This window comes from Dipodomys merriami, unplaced genomic scaffold, assembly GCF_024711535.1.
Source record: "Dipodomys merriami isolate MVZ:Mamm:240054 unplaced genomic scaffold, mDipMer1.0.p SCAF_1, whole genome shotgun sequence".
NCBI lineage: Eukaryota > Metazoa > Chordata > Mammalia > Rodentia > Heteromyidae > Dipodomys > Dipodomys merriami.
Window position 1 is genome coordinate 125824141 of NW_027202270.1, and position 20907 is coordinate 125845047.

The window sequence follows — 20907 nt, forward strand, 5'->3', positions numbered from 1 at the left end:
TTTGTAGAAATCCTGTGGCGAGAATGGGAGGATTTCTCTACTCAGCCAGATGCACAGGGCCTGGAGGCAGGGGATGGTCCTCAGTTCCAGTTCACTCTGATGTCTTATAACATCCTGTCCCAGGACCTGATGCAGCAGAGCTCGGAGCTTTACCTGCATTGCCACCCAGACATCCTCAATTGGAACTATCGCTTTGCGAACCTCATGCAGGAATTCCAGCACTGGGACCCTGATGTGAGTGAAGAGCAGAAATAAGCTGTGATGCATTGGCACTGGGCCTGCGTGGTTTCCCACTGTTCTTAGGGAATGAATTCAACTTTCTCAAATTGTTACAGTTCTGCCTAGGACTGGAGCTTGCCTGCCTGGAGTCAGAGTTTTGATAGATGCTAAGAAAAATCTCCCAAAGTGTTCCCTTTCTAGGACTTGTATGCAGGAAGGATAACTGAGGGATTCATGGAACAGGGAAATTTAGCATGCATGTCTGGCCTCCTCAGCTTAAGCCTGGGCTGGTTTTGCTATTGACTCTACCTGAGATCCACAGCAACTTTCCACCTGGCCTGAGTGATTGTTTTTCTCGTCTTTCCAGATCCTGTGTCTCCAGGAAGTCCAGGAAGATCATTACTGGGAGCAGCTGGAACCCTCTCTACGAATGATGGGTATGGCAGCTCCCTTGCATGTTTTGTAGCCCTTCTTCCTCCACCCTTTTACTTTCTCCTGAACATCCCATCTTTTCCTTGTGTCTTGTGATATGCCTCTCACTTATGAGATACCTCTCTGCATCTGTGGTTTAAAGTAATTCTGACATGGTACCATATAATCCTTACAGTAATCAATGAGGATGTCATTACCTCATTTTACAGATAAGGAAACTAGGGTTCTGAAAGTGTGTGACTTGCTAAAAATCACAAAACTACATAGCTAGTAGGTTGTGGGGATATGATTCCCAACTTACTGGGCTCCAGCTTCTTCTTATGTTATTTCTTTCTGCCCTTTCTGCCCTGTTGAGTCCTTGCCTGTTGAGTCCCTGGTCTTCTGGTTGCAATTCTGAGAGCATCTCTGCAGAACAAAAGACATGGGAAAGGCAAAGGCTTTCCTTATTAAGCAGCAAGGAACAAACAGTATCAGAGGCACACACTCTCATGCTGCTGCAAGTGATTCAGTCTTCAAGGACTCTGACACATCTCTCTGGTTGGATTTCCTTATAGGCTTTACCTGTTTCTACAAGAGGAGGACGGGGTGTAAGACAGATGGTTGTGCTGTCTGCTACAAGCCCACCAGATTCCGTCTGCTCTGTGCCAGCCCTGTGGAGTACTTTCGGCCTGGCTTGGAGCTTCTCAATCGGGACAATGTGGGCTTAGTGTTGCTGTTACAGCCACTAGTCCCAGAAGGCTTGGGACATGTCACAGTGGCCCCTCTGTGCGTGGCAAATACCCATGTTCTTTACAACCCACGCCGGGGTGATGTCAAGCTGGCTCAGATGGCCATTCTCCTGGCTGAAGTGGATAAGGTGTCCAGGTTGTCAGATGGCAGTCACTGCCCTATCATCTTGTGTGGGGATCTGAATTCTGTTCCTGAGTCACCTCTCTACAACTTCATCAGGGATGGAGAGCTCCAGTACAATGGGATGCCAGCCTGGAAGGTGAAATTGGGGAGGCCAGTGATGGGGGGCAGCACTGTTTAGAGAGTCAGATGTTGGCATCTACTGTGCTTCAGTGGCAGGGCCTAACTTATACTTGTTCTGGCTCCCTCCTAAGTCTTTTCTCATGTTGAATAACCTGTGCCCAAGCTCAGAAGTTAGGAACTCAAAGAGTACCTTTGAAAGCCTGACTCTCAGTTTTTGTCATTATTTTAAATAAGTGGTACATAAGTACACTTTTGCAAGAAATCATACATAAAGTGAGGCAAAAGTCTCCTTTATTGCCTGCCCTCACTTCTTAAGAGTCAAGTAATGAGTGTGTGACTTGCTAAAAAAAAATTACAAAACTACAAAGCTAGTAGTTCTAAGTTTGGCATCATTCTTCCAGCTTCTGTGCATTTATAGTGATAACTATGTTCCTGTGATATCACAATTTACATTTATTAAGCTCTCGTGTGTGTGTGTGTGTGTGTGTGTGTGTGTGTGTGTGTGTGTGTGTGTGTGGCAATATTGGGGCTTGAACTCAGGACCTCGAGTTTACTAGGCTGGCACAATACCACTGAGCCATGCCTTTAGCCCTTATATTTACTAAGCTTTTACCTGTGTGCCAGGTGCTATTTAAAGCACTGTATATGTATTAACTCATTGCTTTTTACTATTGATGTTGCTTCCATGTCGTAGATGAGGCATAGAGAATTTATGTAATCTGCTCTAGGTTATGCAAGTAGTTAGTGGTAGATCTTGCATTTGTAACCAAGGGGTCATGTCCTAGGGCTCTCTAGTCTAGTGCCAAGCAGTGATTGCTGTAACTGTTGCAAAGTAATGTATCCTATATGTTTTATAAACATGACATAGTGCTTTGTGGATTTTTCTTTCAGTCAACAGTTTTTATCTGAATCTATCTCATTTAACTGCTGAATATTGGTAGCATAGATAGCAGCTCTATTAGCTTGTGCTGACTGCTGTGTATGTCAGTCAGTCACTTTGTTCCTCTGATTTGTCCTTACTGATCCAACTTACTGCTTAACTTTTGGCAGACCACAGTGAAGAAAAGACACAAAATGACTGAATTATTGCCATGCACTTTGGGCTTTCATTTTGATGAGGAGGTAACTCAAGTGCCAGTGATGTCTTGATTGCGTGGAGTGGGGCGTTATCCTGCTGTAAGGAAGCTGTAGTCCAGGGTCTCAGGACACTGGAGGAGAGTCTGCAGAGCACCTGCCTACCATGTGACAGGGGCAGTCTGCCCGTTAGACATAGTGGATGAGAGCACTTGCTTTGAAGTCACATAGGGGTCCTGAGTTCAAATCCCTGCTCTGCCACCTTGGGAAAGTCACTTAACTTTTTCAGTTCCCAGTTGTCTCATCTGTACATCAGGAGATAATGGGATGTATACTAGAGATGGGATTTTTTCGTGGTGGTTTTGTGTTTTTTTGTTTTATTGTTGTTTTGAATGGATTAAATAAAATAATGTATAAAAAGTGTTTTCAGTACTTTCAGTATCTGGTTTAAAGGAAGTGCAGTCAGCAATTGGTGTAGTGGTTATTGTTATTAATATTTTTGATTGTATACAATGTCAGTATTCTATGTGACAGTAGAGGATATCGAATCAAAGAGAGTTAACTCACTTGTCTAAAGTCAGAGCTATTAAATGGTCACTGAATTTCAGGTCTGTTTTACTTCGTATGACATATTGAACATTTGTGCCCTTGAAAAGACAGTCTTGTCACCCCTCTTTCCCCAGCACTAGCTAGTGTCTTGTACATGGTTGGCATTCAAATATTTGTTGTTGTTAAATGAAATAAAGGGAATTTTGCTACCCCATGTTGGATATATGCAAATGACTGATGTTGCCGAACGTTGCCCTACTATGTTCTGTCCATTCCCAGCTGCTGACCGAGGATGGTGACGTAGATACGGTAAAGTGCTTCAGTGTTTTTCCCATTTGGTTTGACCCTGTGGTTTCCCAGTCATAGAGTCAAGCTACTAGACCTTGATCCACAAGACCCTGAGACCAGACTAAGCCTTTCCCATTGCAAGCGAAAGCCCCTAAGAGCTGCTGTTCCCTATGGGGAACAGTGCAAATTTCCTGAGGTAAAATTTAGGATCACATGCTCCTACATTCTGTTTGCCTTGACTCAATTTCTCCTTTCTTTCCTTCCTTTTTCATGGGCATTTCAGTGTTTCTAGTGAAAAAAGTAATGTTTTAACTACTTTCTTTTCAACCTTTCCATGAGACTTATATGACTTGCTTATACCATGTATGTAGTATGTGATTGTGTGTGCGTATTCATCCTCATATCCCAAAACATGGGTTGCCATTTCCTTTTTCTGTCTTGGTTTCCTCATTGCCACCTTGCTCATTCTTTGTAGGTATCAGGGCAGGAAGACTTCTCCCATCAGCTTTACCAGAGGAAGCTGCAGGCTCCTCTGTGGCCCAGTTCCCTGGGCATCACTGATTGCTGTCAGTATGTCACCTCCTGTCACCCCAAGACAAGAGGTAAGCATATGTCACATTCTTTATTGACTGTTCTGTATCCTTACACCTGTTGGGGGAGAAAGATTGGTCCTCAGTAACAAGAGAGACTGTAATCTCTTTGCTTTGAGCAAGTTCCTCTTGTTTTTCTCACTGTCCTCCATACGATCACCCTATGAAATGGACAATTCTGAGTCATAACTGTTGGAAAAATCTCCTTGTCTTCAGAGCCAGACTTCCTCTGTTGCTATGTAGGAACTTTCTTGGAACTAAAAAGAGGTCCCAGCATGTAGTTTCTTTTCCTTTTGCTTTCATGTGTGCTTTTCTTGGTTTACAGAGAGACGTAAGTATGGCCGAGACTTCCTGCTACGTTTCCGCTTCTGTGACATTGCTTGTCAGCGCCCAATAGGACTGGTACTCATGGAAGGAGTGACAGACACTAAGCCAGGTAATAGGAACTAAGCCTGTTTTCTTGGTCCTCTTCCTTATTCACTCTGACATTTGTCAGTTATTGAGATGCTCAGTTTTTCCTAAATACAATTCTTAGACTTCAGCTTTTGGTAATAAGTTTACAAAGAGAAAGATGAGTTGAGTGGCCACGTGCATGCATGGATGGATCTCTGTAGTATGGTAAGAGTACTGGCGCTAAGACCTTGAGACAAACACTGAGCCTTTTTAGGCTTAAGTTTCTAGTAACTAGTATACATATAGCATTTCTAGGGGAGAAGATACACATGGGCTTTCAAGAACTGTAAGATGATAGTAGACCTGATTGCAATAAAAAGTTCCTACGGAGAATGTCCAGATTGACTGTATCAGAGTAGTCTTGACATTCTTGTCTCTAAAACCACTTCAAAGGAACAAGGAAAACAGGTAAAAATAAATATAAATGCTATATTTTATACAATCTAAAGGTATCTGAAATTTTGATCCATATACATACAGAGAGGCTGCAAAAAGTATTTGCTATGTGACAAGGATGCTGGAGGAAATACAGAGAGACTGCCTGTGTATAGCTTTATGTAGATTTTAGAATCAGCAGTGTATATTTCCCCTCCCCAGGTGAGGTATATATCTTGAGGCACAAAACCAAACTTCCTTGTTTTTCCTTGTTTTTCCAACAAGGAAGGAAAGTCTCTGGACTATTTGAGTCTTAAGAGGCAGTGGAGGGGAGAGGGGAGGCTGGGAAGTGATGTGAAGGGTAAACAAAGGAGGAGGCTGCAGTGCTTGGTAAGCATTATCCTGCCCATGCAATTGTAACCCCTCTGTACAGTATGTTCACAAATAAAATAAAATAAAATTAAAAAAACCCATAATGCCACATATATGAAAACTTCTGTTTAATAGAGATATTTTTTAATTGCATTGTAATTAGGATGTTGCAATGTGATAGTATCTTATAAATAATTTCAATAAAATAACAAGAGCAGGCCAAAAAAAAAAAAGAGGCAGTGGATAAAAGGACTGATTTGTAGTAAGAAGTGTGTTCTAGAACTATATACCTCTGTAACTAGGGAGAAGTAAAGATTGAAAGATCCCATATACAATCCTGGGCCATAAGGAAAATTCCTGCTACTTAGAATGCTTGCCTAGCTTTTTATTTATATAAGCTTTATACAAAAAGTGGGATAGAAAAAACTCAGTTAAGCCAGGCATCAGTGGCTCACACCTGTAATCCTAGCTACTTGGGCGTAGCTAGCCAGCCCGGGCAGGAAAGTCTGTGAGACTTATCTCCAATAAACTACCAGAAAACTGGAAGTGGCTCTATGGCTCAAGTGGTAGAGTGCTCACCTTAAGCTGAAGATCTGAGGGATGGTGCCCAGGCCCAGAGTTCAAGCCCCACAACCAACAAAAACAAAAATGAAAAATCTCAGTTAATGTGAAATTGGGTTTACCTTACAGGAACAGAATAGAATTTGTTCTAAAATACTAAAAGAAAAAAGGGAAGGAGGAATGGAAAAACAAAAGGCAGACAGATAATTCTTTTTTTTTTTTTTTTTTTTTTTAAGGAAAACAGTATTTCTAAGATAAAAATTTTTTGCTACAGGAACATATGGAAATTATAGATATTCCCCATGAATATAAATATGAAGTAATTGGCCTTTGTAAAATAAAAATACAAAAATAAAGTAATTGCCTTTACAAAATTAGTTCAGGCACACAGCAAAACATCAGAGAGGAAACCTAAACTAGAATTTAGAAGTGGAGAGCTGGGGATATAGCTCAGTGGTGGAGCTATGGCATATGCAAGGCTGTGGTTTAATCCTCAGCACTGCAAGAAAAAAGAAAAAAGAGAAAAAAAATAAAACAAAATAAAGATAAAGATGGTTGAAGCACAGAATAGATGCTGGTAGAAACAAGGCCAGAAGACAGGCCAGGAAATTAAAAGGGAACGAGAATATGAGAAGTAGCTGGGTGCTGGTGGCTCATGCCTGTAATCCTAGCTACTCCTAAGGCTGAGATCTGAGGATCTCGGTTCAAAGGCAGGCTGGGTAGGAAAGTCCGTGAGACTCTTGTTTCCAATTAGCCACCAGAAAACTGGAAGTGGTGTGGTGGCTCAAGTGATAGAAATGCTTGCCTTGAGCTGAAGAGCTGAGGAACAGCACCCAGGCCCAGTGTTCAAGCCCAATGACAAAAAAAAAAAAAAAAAGAATGTGAGAAATTGGGGCTGGAAAGTTGGCTCAGTGGTAGAGTGCTTGTCTCGCATGCATGAGGCCCTGGGTTTGATTCCTCAGCACCGCATAAGCAGAAAAAAGCTGGAAGTGGCACTGTGACTCAAGTGGTAGGGTGCTAGCTTTGAGCTGAAGATCTGAGGGACAGCGCCCAGGCCCAGAGTTCAGGCCCCACGACTGAAAAAGAGAAGCAAGTGGAAGCATAAAAAGGATGAGAGAGGGAAGGTAATGGAGATTCACCACACACAAAACTGGAATTCACAAAGATTTGCAGAAAATGAAAAGGTCTGAATCTTGAGATTAGAGGACACATCATGTCTTACTAAAAAGTGATGCCAGCTGGACACCAGTGGCTCACGCCTATAATCCTAGCTACTCAGGAGGCTGAAATCTGAGGATTGTGGTTCAAAGCCAGCCCAGGCCTCCAATTAACCACCAGAAAACTGGAAGTGGTGCTGTGGCTCAAGTGGTAGAGCACTTGCCTTGAGCTGAAGAGCTGAGGGACAGTGCCCAGGCCCAGAGTTCAAGCCCCATGACTGACCAAAAAAAAAAAAAAGTGATGACCGAAAGACTTGATGTCAAAAGACAAAAGACCCCGTTAGGCAGTTGAACCAAAAGATGATGTAACCAAGCTGGCTTCAAGCTTCTTAACCTTGATATTCATTTCTACAAGACTGGATCAAAGCTTTAAGGGGAAATGGCATAGGTCAAGATTTTTGTAGTAGTTGTTGGTGGTGGTGGTGTCCTTAAGCTTTTTTGCTCATGGTTACCACTCTACCACTTTGAACCACAGAACAACTTCCTATAGCTCAAGATTTATGTCCAATCAACAGCTTTTAAAAAACAAACAAAAACTGGAATAAATGAAGGCAACTAATCAGTAGATGGGGACTATATATAATCAAAGGACTGATGATGGAGAGTTTATGTTTTGCATGTAGGAATTTCATTTGATTTGGCATTTTGTACAGAGTAGACATTTTATTGGCTTTTTTTTTTTTTCAAATTTCATAGCTTAAGGATTACTAATTATTGTGGCAAAAGCAGTATTAGTAATGATAGGTAGCATAGGCCAGGGATGAGATAAGTACATCTATCATGCTCAACCAAAGGAGCAGAAGTTTAATGTTTTTGGAGTGAAAAAACCCGAAAGTTAAATACTTCAGAATCCCACACAGGTAATTTTATATTAAAAATAGGCTATAATCCTCGCTACTCAGGAGACTGAAATCATGAGGTTCCTGATTTGAAGCCAGCCCAGGCAGGAAAGTTTGAGACTCTTCAATTAGCAAAAAGCCAGAAGTGGAACTATGGCCCAAGTAGAATGCCAGCCTTGAGCGAAAAAGCCAAGAGACAGTGCCCAGGTGCTGATTTCAAGATCCAGGACTGGCACAAAAAAAGAAAAGATTATTTAAAAATATCTGTGGCATACTTGAACAAAACAAAACAGCATTGAAATTCAATAAACAAGATTAACCAAGCACCTTTAGACTGCTACAGACTGACAATCACTTTGTAAGCAGAAAAGAACTGTTCTATGAGGGGAAAGATCAACAACAACAAAATGACAGTATTTGCACAGCTCAGAATAAATTTGGATCAACACGTGTTCACCACAAACTGTGAAGGTACCTCACCTCCAATTGATTCAGTGTCCCTGCCCAGGGCTGAACAGGCCATGGAAGCATCTGTTTTTAAAGACTCCCAAGATTACAAGGAGAATAATTGAAGTACCATAAAAGTAGATCAGGATGTGTGAATTCTTTTTCTAGAGAATCTGTATAGATATGTTAATAAATACTATTGCCAGTTATAGCAACAAAACACCAGAGTTATAGTAACAAAAATAACATGGTACTTGCACAAAATCAGATACATACACCAGTGGAATAGAATAGAGAACTAGAAATAAACCTAGCCCATCTGATTCTTAACAAAGATGCCAAAAACATACATTGGAGAAAAAATAACTCATGAACAAATTATGCTGGGAAAATAGTATATCCAATTGTAGAAGGCTGAAACTAGATTTCCTATCTATAACTCAAAATAGAGGAAAGACATTAATGTAGACCAGAAACTTTGAAAATATGGTATGGAAAATATCTCAAGACGTTGGGCATTGACTTTCTGAGTAGGTCTCCAATAGTTAAAGAATCACAAAAATTGCATCAAATTAAGAAGCTTATGTACAACAAAGAAAACATTAGCAGGATATAGAGATAGTCTTCAAAATGGAAGTGCTTTGCCAAGTACTCATCCAATGGATTAATATCCATACCATACAAAAAAAACTAAAGGGAGGGGGGGATGGGAAGGGGAAACAAAGGAGGAGGCAACAATGCTTGATAAGAAATGTACTTGTTATCTTGCCCATGTAGTTGTGACCCCTCTATACAATATTTTCACAATAAAATAAATAAATAAAATATAAAAAGTTAGCCAAGCGTCTGTGGCTCACTCCTATAATCCTAGCCACTTAGGAGGCTGAGATTTGAGGATCATGGTTCAAAGCCAGCCCAGGCAGGAAAGTCCGTGAGACCCTTATTCCAGTGAATCACCAGAAAACTGCAAGTGGCGGTATGGCTTAAGTGGTAGAGTGCTTGCCTTGAGCTGAAGAGCTGAGAGACAAAGCCCAGGTGCAGAGTTCAAGCTCTATGACCGACAAAAAAACAAAAACTTGAAGAGTAAAAGAACAAATAATCCAATTAGTAAGTGGGCAAATAAGAAAACAATAATGACAGGGCTGGGAAGGTGGCTCAGTGGTAGAGCGCTTGCCTTGCATGCCAGAGGCCCTGGGTTCAATTCCTCAGCACCACATAAGCAAAAAGAAAAAAAAAAATAATGAGGGCTGGGAAAGTGGCTCAGTGGTAGAGTGCTTGCCTTGCATGCCTGAGGCCCTGGGTTCAATTCCTCAGCACCACATAAGCAAAAAAGAACCTGGAAGTGGCGCTGTGGCTCAAGTGGTAGAGCGCTAGCTTTGAGCTGAAGAGTTGAGGGACAGTGCCCAGGCCCAGAGTTCAGGCCCCACGACCGGACCCCCCCCAAAAAAGAAAAAAGAAAATAACAATGACCAATAAATACATGAAAAAGAATCTTTAGCCATCAGGGAAATGCATGTCAAAATCACATTTAGATTCTACCTCAACATAACAAAAATTATTTGGAGGAAGAAAAAAAAACAACAACCCAAGCATGATGATGTATAATCCCAGGATTCACGAAGGAGAATTTTGAGATTGAGGCCAGTCTAAGGCACGTAAGTCAAGCCTAGGCTATCTAGATGAGAAATCTCATCTCAAACTAAAGGAAAAAAAAAATCAGCGCTGAGGAGGTTGGCTAGGAGTGTGTGTGTGTGTGTGTGTGTGTGTGTGTGTGTGTGTGTGTGCGCACGCGTGTGCACATGTGCATGTGCATGCGCATGCATGCACTGTGCATATAAATTAGTCACTGTGGAAATCACCATGGAGATTCCTTAAAAAAAAAAACAAACCAGGGCTGGGAAGGTGGCTCAGTGGTAGAGCACTTGCCTTGCATGCATGAGGCCTTGGGTTCGATTCCTCGGCACCACATAAGCAGAAAAAGCCAGAAGTGGTGCTGTGGCTCCGGTGGTAGAGCGCTAGCCTTGAGCTGAAGTGCTGAGGGACAACGCCCAGGCTCAGAGTTCAAGCCCCATGACCGGCAAAAAAAAAAACAAAAAAAACAAACCAAAAACCAGGAGTACCATTCCTGTGTGTATATACCTGAAGAAATCAAAGTCAGCATACAACAGAGATAGCTGGATATCAATGTTTATCATGACACTTTTACAATAGCCAAGCAATGGATCAACTTAAGTGCATATCAATGAATGGACATCATGGAATAATATTCAGCCATGAAGAATGAAATCATGCCATTTGCATGTTATAGAGAATGTTAAGTAAAATCAGATTCAGAAAGACAAGTATCACAGGTTTTCTCTCATGTGGATTCTAGGAAGAAAAAAATCATGAAAGTAAAAGGCCACTATTTGAGAAGATCAAAGTGATCAGAGGAAGCGGAGGGGCAAATATGAATACAGTTATTTTATGATATGCATATATGAAAATGTTACAATGAAATCCAGTATTTTTACAATTAATACATGCTAATAGGGTAGGGACCTTAACTCATTTATCAGAGTATCTGCCTACCAAGCATGAGGAACTGAGTTTAAATCCCAGTCCTTTCAAAAAAATTACATATCTAATTAGTATATGATTATATGTGTATATATATGTGTGTGTGTGCTAAAAAAGAATCAATGAGTACTACTTTAAAAATATCAGTGTTATCCAACCTAACTTCATATTAAAACATGCCACTTTGTGACACTACTTTTTTAATTTTATTTTTTTGTGACACTAATGTTCACAGTCTGAATGCAAGGGAGTTTCAGTGATAGGGTAGTCCCAAAAATCAAATGTCCATCCAGGCTCTGGTCATACCTGCAATCCTAGCTGCTCAGGAGGCTGAGACATCTGAGGATCATGGTGTGAAACTACCCTGGGGAGGGAAATCCATGAGACTCTTTGGTGAACCACCAAAAAACCAGAAGTAGATCTGTGGCTCAAAGTGGTAAAGTGCTAGCCTTGAGCAAAGAAGCTCAGGGACAGCACACAGGCCCAAGTTCAAGCCCCTGACTCACCTCAAAAATAAAACGTCCATAGATGCTTGGATTTCTGGCACTCAATTCTATTTCATTCATGTTTATTTCTTTTTTTATCTCAGTAAACACTCTTCTTGATTGCTGTGGTTTTAGTAAGAGGGAAGAGTAAGTCCTCTTAATGTTTCTCAAGTTTAGTTATAGTGCCCCTTTGCATTTCCATATGAATTGTAGGATCAGCTTACCAACATGTGCAGATCCAGCTTAGATTTCATAGGAATCTCTTTTATCAGTTTGTAAATTATTGCCATTTTAACAATGTCTTATGATCAATTAACATGGGATGTCTTTCTGCTTATTTAGTAGCGAGATTTGTGCAAGCCTTATTACCACTTTTGTTAAATTTATTCTTTTGATGCTATGTAAATGGAATTATCTTTTATTGCTCATGTATAGAAACATGATTTTTGTACATTTATATTATGTTCCACATCATTCTGTACTCTAGTATTCTATAGTATTCTACTAGTTTTTAGTGGTTTTCTTTTTTTTTTTTTTTTTTAACTCTGGGCTTGGGCCATGTCCCTGAGCTCTTCAGTTCAAGGCTATCACTCTGTCATTTGAGCCACAGTGCCACTTCCAGTTTTTTGGTGGTTAATTGGAGATTGAAACCTTCAGCTTTTCACCATTAAGTATATTAGCTGTGGTTTCTTTTTCATAGATTCCCTTCATCATAACATTGGGGAAATTCTCTTCTACCTATGTCGAGTGTTTTCTAATATCAGAGGGTGTTGGAATTTGTCAAATGTCTTCTCTTGTCTGTTGAAATAATCATGTGGGTTTTTTCCCTTAAATATTCTATTAATATGTATTAACTGACCTTATATTCCTGGAACAAATCTTAATTTGTATATAATCATTTTTATGTTTTGACAGATTTGGTTTGACAGTATTTTAATAAGGAATTTTTGTGTCTAGATTTATAAGATATAATTAGTCTGTAGTTTTCTTTGTGATATATTTATTTGGTTTTGGTTCTGGTAATACTGATCTCATAAAATGAGTTGCACAGTGCTCTTATGCCCTGAACGTTTTTGTGAATGTTTTGTATAATGTCTTCTTTATTTTATTTTTTTTGTCAGTCAGGGGGCTTGAACTCTGGGCCTGGGCACTGTCCTTCAGCTCTTCAGCTCAAGGCGAGCACTCTACCACTTGAGCCACAGTGCCACTTCCTGATGTCTTCTTTAAATGTTTGGTAGCATTCACCAGTAAAGCCATCTAAACCTGAATTTTTCTTTGTGGGAATATTTTAAATTATTGATTAGTCTCTTTATATGTCATAGGCTTAATCAGATTTATGTTTCTTCTTAAGTCATTTCATTTTACATAGTTTATGCTCTCTAGGAATTATCCATTTTATCTAAGTTATTTATTTATATACAATTGTTTATAGTATTTGCTTAAAGATTTCTTTTCCCTCTGTGGTTGGTAGTGATGGCTCCTCTTTCATTTCTCATTTTAATAAGTTTTTAATCGGTTGTGGGGCTTGAACTCAGGGCCTGGGTGGTGTCCCTGCCTCTTTGTGTTCAAGGCTGGTTTTTGAGTGGTTAGTTGGAGATAAGAGTCTCATGGGAACTTTTCTGTTTGGGCGGGCTTTTCAAACTGAGATCCTCAGATCTCAGTCTCTTGAGTAGCTAGGATTACAGGCATGAGCCACTGGTGCCTGGCAATTTTAGTAATTTGAATATTCTTTTTTTAGTCTATCTTTAAGGTTGGTCAGTGTTGATCTTTGTTATATGTCAGTAGGATGTGTAGTATGTCCCATCTCTCAATGTTGGTAATTTGTATCTTTTTTTCTCTTCGTATGTACATATGGTGAACATACGTATATATAGATACCATGAGTGGTTTGTAATAGAAAATCTCTAAAAGAATTTATGAGGATCTTGGTAACATTGGTTACCTCTGGAGAGTTGAATTTGGTGACAAATGGGAAGAAAACACTGATTTTTGTACTATGTGACTATGTTTAATGACTTGTTCTTTTCTTTTCCCTCCCTCCCTCCTCCTGTCCTTCCTTCCATCCTTCCTTCCCTCCCCTTCCTTCCTTTCTCTTTTCTTTTCTTTCTCTTGCCAGTTGTGGGGCTAAAACTCAGGGTCTGGACACTGTCCCTGAGCTTCTTTTTGCTCAAGGCTAGCACTCTACCACTTGAGCCACAGCACCACTTCCAACTTTTTCTTTTTATGTGATACTGAAGAATTGAACCCAGGGCTTTATGCATGCTAGGCAAGCATTCTACCGCTAAGCCACATTCTTGCCCCCCACCCCCCTTTTTTATTTTTAATTTTCTTGACACAGGGTCTCAGCCTCAACCTCTCAATGTTCAGCTTTGTATGACTTGTTCTTTAAATAAAATAAAGTGCTGAGCCAACGAATGCAGTGTCTGTGTTTGCAGGCTAAGGTTCTTGACTTTGGTTCATAGTTTTCTTCTTCTCTTTCTCACTGTTTCTCTTTCCCCTTCCAGATCTTTCTGGAGCAATCTAGTCAAGGATCTGAGAGGGATTTTAAGGTGAAAGGTTCTAACTCTATGTGGATGATAAAAGTTTTTTTCTGCTTTACTCTGTATGGATGATAGATATTTTTTTTTTCTCTCTCTCTGTCTGGTCCTATACAGAGAGACCTGCTGGTTGGGCTGAATCTGTCCTTGAGGAGAACACATCCGAGATGGAACCTGTCTTCCCCAGGTAAACTTTACTCCATTTCTTTTCGGGCTTCAGTCCAGCTCTTGCCTGGATATAAGAGATTACCATTAGCTGTATTGGGGCTGATTTGAAAGGAACACTTTTGCTAAACTCTGTTTTCCTCTAATTTTACATGGGAGCAAATAAGTATGCAGAAGCAAGATGATCCCCCGATACTCTTGCAGGTGGGGAAAGCCCATATATTCCTGGGGATGGGGGCAGGGAGCTCGTGGACAGGAGAACTTCGAGTATTCTTTATTAGGTGAATTGATATGAGGAATGTCAGTGTGCCTACTTCTGGGCTAATTTTAGCTAACACCGCTTCCTTCTTACCAGGCTGGGAAGCAATTTGCTGAAATTGAGTCATTTGGAATCATTCTTTTAAAAGTACTCATAAAATTATCAGAGAAAGGGCTGGGAAGTTGGCTCAGTGGTAGAGTGCTTGCCTTGCATGCCTGAGGCCCTGGGTTCGATTCCTCAGCACCACATAAGCAAAAAGAAAAAAGCCGGAAGTGGTGCTGTGGCTCAAGTGGTAGAGCACTAGCCTTGAGCTGAAGAGCTGAGGGACAGTGCTCAGGCCCAGAGTTCAGGCCCCACAACCGGACCAAAAAAAAAAAAAGAAAAAAAAATTATCAGAGAAAGTGACCTTGGAGAAATGTTGTTGGCTTATATCTCTCCATTCAACTTTATAGGATTGTAGGCACGATCCAGCACTGCCTCCACCTGACCTCAGTGTATACCCACTTCCTGCCCCAACATGGCCGTCCAGAAGTCACCACGATGCCATTAGGTCTTGGGGCGACAGTGGATTACATCTTTTTCTCAGCTGAGTGCTGTGAGAATGAGAACAGAACTGGTAAGCCTGGTGGATCCAGGGTTCATAGAAGCCACCTTGGGGGTCCTCAGGAGCAGCGGATGGTAGGTCAGGCCTTCGGTAGCCGGGATTGGACTGCTGGGACCTGAACAACAAAGGCACATTACCATGCCAGCCTGGCACTGGCTGTCATCATCATTCTCCCACAGATCACTGCTTGCCTCTGCCTTCATCCTTGCTCAGTATCAGAGTGGTGGGTGGGACACTTGTTCTCTATCCCTATTTCAGAGATAAAAACAGAGCACCAGACATGTTCAGGAGCAGCAGTTGATAAGGTCAAACCATTTCCTTTCTCTCCCCATAACAGAAGTAACAGTGAAGGGTTCAGCAAACCCATGCCTATTTTGTTTAAGGTATGTTTTTAGAAAGTTTGCATTGATTGCCAATGTTTAGTCAGATTTTGTGTAAGAAGTCTGCATTTCTGCTTTTCTTGGAAAGTCAAAAGATCTTGTACCGCTGGCTCTGTGTCCATTTTGCCACAGGCCCTCTGCACCCATCTGTCTTCACTAATGTAATTGTAGTGGTGAGGAAATGAAGCTTCCTTGCCCACAACCTCAGGGGGAGGTGAGGGATCAGCCAAAGGGATGCTGCCTACTTAAGGGTGCTTAGCCCTGCCTGCCAGGCCGCATGGCTGGGGCTGCTCTACCTACTGGCTCCTTTTCTATGCCACAGGTGACAGGCTGTATCGGGATGGAACTCTCAAGCTACTGGGCCGACTCTCCCTCCTCTCTGAAGAGATTCTCTGGGCTGCCAATGGCTTGCCCAACCCTTTCTGCTCTTCAGACCATCTCTGCCTGCTGGCCAGCTTCGGCATGGAGATCACCGCCCCATGATGGCCCCTAGAGAAGAGAGCTTCTCTTCTGGAAGAGCTCAGTGGATCAGCAACTGTACAAATGCTCCGAGCTGTGGAAACTTCATCCCTTCCCCTTGTTCCCTCCTGCCCGCCCGTGGTTAGACTCTCCAGGCTTGTCCACGCTCTCTGCCTGTGGTCCCTGCCTGGCCCATACCTCTTCCTAATCCTGTGCCACATGCTCAGTGGCCCTGGGAGAGGTGGGAGGGGGTCCCTCTTCCTTCCATGTACCCAGCGCTCCCCCTTGATTTTGAATTACCAGGGTTGTGGGAGCTATCGATCTCATTGGTTATTTGCTTTCAGGCCTTTTCTTGGTGGTAACCTCTGGGCCCAGCCCTCTTGCCAGGCATGCACATGTGAGAGAGAGAGAGAGAGGGGTGTGTGTGTGTGTGCATGTGTGTGCGTGTGTGTGCGTGTGTGTGTGTGTGTGTGTGTGTGTGTGTGTGTGTGTGTGTGTGTGTGTGTGTGTGTGGTGTGTGTCTTCTTAGGGTGGGATGCTCAGCACGGGCATGCTTGTCTCTGCCCAGCCCTCTTTCCACATTAGGGTTATGGGACAGGGGCTGGTAAGAGCATGATTCAGTAGCTGTGAGCTGCCAGATGGCAGCCAGGGTGTGGAATCTTCTCTCCTTTTATCTTCGGTGTTTCATTAATTTCATCCCTCCAGCCAGGCACACATGTTGTCTGGGCTCTGGGAATAAATGGGCTTCATGGCCTAGGGTAGCAGATGGGGGGATGTACTACCCATCCTGTAGGCTTTGTACCTTCACATCAGAGCCTCCCATTCACCTGGCAGTTTTTTAGGAGTAGTCCATTTCCCCAGACTTCCCTGAGGGAAGCAGAAGTTTGAACCCTTGTGTGGGATGCAGTGGGCTGGGGTAGTGGTGGGAAGTTTTAAAACCTATTAAGTGTAAGGATAAAGAACCTTCAGGAAACTCTGGTCTCACTGGACTCTGCAGAATGGGGCAAGAGTGGGAATACCAGTAGGAAAGAGCAGGTAGGTTCCACTGATTATCTGAGCCAGGCCCTCATACTTCACTTTGCTCAACACACCCAGGAAAGAGTTTTCTGTTTCTCTCACACCACTTTTTACTTTTGCTGCCTCCTGCCCTCATTCCCTCCAACTTTATAGAGAAAATGCTGTTGAGCTCAGGCCAAACCATCCTAGTGAAAAGCTGACTTTGGACAGCACCGGATGGAAGTACTTGAGGATTTTCTCTATCCAGCAAGAGCTTTGTGCTTGTTGCCCTTGTTTCCCCACCCCTAACACAGGATCTCCTGACCCTCTCAGGAGCCCTTCATGCCCACTGTGTCACCAACACGCCTTACTCTTATTGCTGGGGTATGGCCTAGGGTGTCGGGGGAGCTTCTCCCACAGCTCCTTGACTCAGTAGCTGCTAGCCCTATTTGACTTCCTGTTGCCCTTCTCTGTCTCCAGAATGAGACTGGGGAGATCTGGCCAGGAGGCTGGAGTCAAGGACAGTGGGCCAGAAGTTAATGTTCTTAATTCAAAAGCCAAAGAGCCAGCTGAATTCTGCTGCTGTGTTCCTGCCTATAAAGCTCTCCATGCCTAAGTTCTGGAGAATTTCATTGTCTATGTATTTTTAAGCTTTGTTTCCTAGGTTCTGGGCATGTGCCTGTCTGAGCCCCAGGCCTGTCTGTCCACATCCCACTGTTCACTGTCTCTCCCTGGGTACCTCCTGAGATGGTCTCAAGACAGTGCCTTGTTGGTTCCTAGGATGAGGATCCATCACTGTCTGCCAGGAAATGTAGGTTCAAATGATAAAGGTGACAGGGGGTCAGAGCTGACAGGTTATCTTTTCCTTGTTTTCTTGTTTCTGTTTTAGAAATGAAATGGGGGGTTTACTCAAATGGTCATTTAAACTGCACTCTGCAGCTTGCATAACTGGAACAGCTTTTTCCAAATAAAGGTTTACTTTTCCCCCACGATTGTTGGTCTTTTTATTAAGACCCTGAAAGGGGTTGAGAAAGAGCTGGCAGTTGAAGTAAGCAAAGAAGAGACTGAGGAGCCTGATCTTGGGGTCAGGGGTGTGTGTCTCAAGATCTAAGCCTAGAACTAGACGCTGCCCGTATTAACCCCCTATGTTCTGAGGCCTGGAAGGAAGAGCTTGAATGAAGCCTCTTGTCCTTTCACCCCAGTACTTCTGCCTTCTCTGTCTCCAGCATATTAGGTGAGAATGGCTCCAGTTGGCTGCTTTTTTGTTCTATTCCATCTGTGTTCCATGCCTCCTATAGCCCACACTGCATTTCACAAAGGCCTGTGCAGAAAATGGGATGAGTTTTTCTGGTCAGAACTATGGCAGTTGTGCGAAGCATGTTGTTGTGGCAGATGCCTCTTGTTGAGTGTGTATTCTTGATCCTCTCTTTTGCATTCCAGAGCCAGAGCTGAGTAAGGGCCATCTGTTACTGGAAACACTTTTCCTCATTGCGCATAACTCTGTGGTACTTCTGTCCTCCAGCCTCTGTGCAGTTAGTATAGTCAAAGCCTTGTGAAATCAAGTGTAACTTTCTATGCTCTGTGGTACTTCTGTCCTTCTCCAGCCTCTGTGCAGTTAGTCCAGTTAAAGCCTTGTGAAATCAAGTGTGGCTTTCTATCTTACCTAAACAGATTCTCAGCCTTCAGACCCAACCTCTGAATCAGTCTCTGGGACCTAAGTTACTTAAAGTACACTCACTTCCATTGTACTCCCTTGGTCGGGATCCCCTGATTTAGAAGGAAAATGAAGCCAGGGGTTAGGACAACACTTCTCATCTTGGCTACATTGGTCGATGACTTAGGTAAGTTACTTAATCCCTTTGTGCTTCACTTTACATCCCTTAGTGAAGTGGAAATTAAAGTCAGACTCTGATTTATGAGGAATTTTCAGATCTGCTGTTTGTGGAAGGGATGCTAAAACTCTCAGAGTGTCATGGTAGAAGTTGGGAGTGGATAGTGGTCCCCACCCAATGTGCATGGTTGAACCTATGGGCTGGGGAGATTTTAAAAACCCTTTCCCTAACAGGACCCCCTTGGATGTCTCAGGCACTAAAAGTGTGCACAGCACTTTGGTGCTTCTATTTCATTGTCCATACCAGCACAGCCAGGGGGCAGTGCAGGTGCTATTCAGAGTGCACCCTTATCTGAGAAAACAAATCCCTGAGACATGCTGAGAGTGCATTTCTTGCCAGCCTCAGCAGCTCAGAACACAGTGAGGGGAGACAGGCACTGTGTAGGGCAGACTCCCTACGACGAGGCTTATGCCCTGGGAGGGAGCTCAGAGAAGAGCACAGTTTCAGTGGGACTCCCAGAAGAGGAACGGTCAGCCACAGTGTGATTGTTTTTGTTTGCCTTTTCTTTCTAGTTCCTAGCCTGGTGTAGCTACTCAGTGGAGGATTGGTTTGGGTTATATAAGGCATGGTGCAGCAGCTTTCCTTCTCTTAGGGTGGGAGAGGCTGACTCCTCTACTTTCCACTAGGTGGCGCTGACTATAGTTTCTGGGTTTCAACACTAGCTCTTCTTTTCTCTCCTGAGCAAATGTACAAAACTAAACTTATAAGAAAAGGTCAGCCAGAAGGCAGCGCGGTAGAGTGAGGATCTGCTGGGTTCACATGTGTCATGTCATTGTAGAGAACTCTGCCTTCTGTCCCATCCCCATTCAGTTCCTACAACTCTAAAGCTTGGGACCTCATGAGACAGCTGTGGAAAGAACAGACTCTTAAACTCTTAGAGGTCTTTCCCATGACCAAACTTTTTGGCTACTGACTAGAAGTTGTCAAATGGGCTTACTCAGAGCTAGCCTTCCAGCTGACCTGAGGTAGCCTCTCTTTACCCCTTGCCAGGTCTCAACATCTGGTGCCTTGTCCCTAGTAGCAGAACTTACAAGGCAACGTGCGTCTGGGCCAGTCTGCTTCATTTTTGTTAGGACAACTGCATCCTATTACCAGTGGTCTCCATAGTAAAAGGTTAAAAGCCTGGTAGAACAACTTTAACCTCTCCAGGGCTCTGAGAAGTGTTACCTATATCAGCCCAGTAGGAAGGCACAGGTTGAGCCTGGGAGGACTAGGCAACAGGAAATGAGGTAGCTCCCTCGCCCCGGAAGCTGGGTTGAGTGTGGCATAGCTTCACAGTGACACTTAGGTTCATATGCTAAGGAAGCTACCCAGCACTCTGTGCCATAAACCAGTGGATCTGTGACACAGGCATTCCCCAACCTGCCAGGCCTCCTGTCTTGTACACACTTCAGTGTAAACAACATTCCTGTATAAGGCTGTACAGTACAAGGTTCTGGTTATTTTAATGGAAAGGCTCTTGGGGAGTATTGTCTTAGCTGAATGTAAGTAAATCTATGAAATGGTAGAGCTAAGCCAACAACAGATCCTAACAGATTGCCTATCCTCTTCCCAGTGCCACGTCCCCAACCTTAGTCACTACCACACCACTGAAATCAAGGAGGGCTGGCTATGCTCAACTACGCTTCCAGCTCAGACTTTGTGGGGATTGTCTGGAATAGTGAATAGGAAGCATCCTACCTCTTCTCTTACAAGTTTGAGATTTGCTTTTAAGCTGACAGAACAGAGGCATGGGGAGAGAGGTTGAGGCTAAAAAATGCTGTGGGGTCTGAGATACTTCCTATGTGCATCTGATTTCAACTCATTGGTCTTGTCTGGACAATGGAGAGGAAGAAGGGTAGATCTAGAAGTGTTTCCTAGTTGCCATGACTTCCTAAAGTAAGCTCATCTCCTGGGAGATATCCCCCTTCCGGATGGATGGCAGTGGGCTTGGGCAGGAGAGCTGGGCTCAGGATACACCTAAGGTCTACTGTGTGAGGGAGAGGGCCTCATTTACAGCTGGCCCGGAGATCTCTGGCTTTAGCAGGCTGAGCATGAAACCCAGAATCAGTTCTGCCATGGCTGTGGGGAGCTTTCCTGTTCCCTGGTTTTGGGTTCCCCTCACCTCCATTTAGTTTCTTCCTGGAGCCAGTGAGGCACTTCTGGTGGGGGTTGGGGGTGGACTGGGCCCCAGCTCGCAAGTA

General features: G+C 43.1%; 1 protein-coding gene across 5 annotated transcripts in view; it reads left to right on the forward strand.

Moving 5' to 3' along the window:
- The window catches only part of Angel1 (angel homolog 1), a 49926-nt gene extending 32112 nt beyond the window's left edge, over window positions 1-17814 (forward strand). For all 5 annotated transcript variants that reach the window (XM_070029136.1, XM_070029157.1, XM_070029146.1 and 2 more), the window contains 8 exons: window positions 8-234; window positions 587-656; window positions 1206-1639; window positions 4010-4136; window positions 4450-4560; window positions 14087-14156; window positions 14846-15009; window positions 15700-17814. In XM_070029136.1, the coding sequence (XP_069885237.1) occupies window positions 8-234; window positions 587-656; window positions 1206-1639; window positions 4010-4136; window positions 4450-4560; window positions 14087-14156; window positions 14846-15009; window positions 15700-15860 (1364 nt within the window). In that variant the 3' untranslated portion in view covers window positions 15861-17814. The remainder of the gene's footprint in view (window positions 1-7; window positions 235-586; window positions 657-1205; window positions 1640-4009; window positions 4137-4449; window positions 4561-14086; window positions 14157-14845; window positions 15010-15699) is intronic.
- Window positions 17815-20907: the final 3093 nt, after the last annotated feature.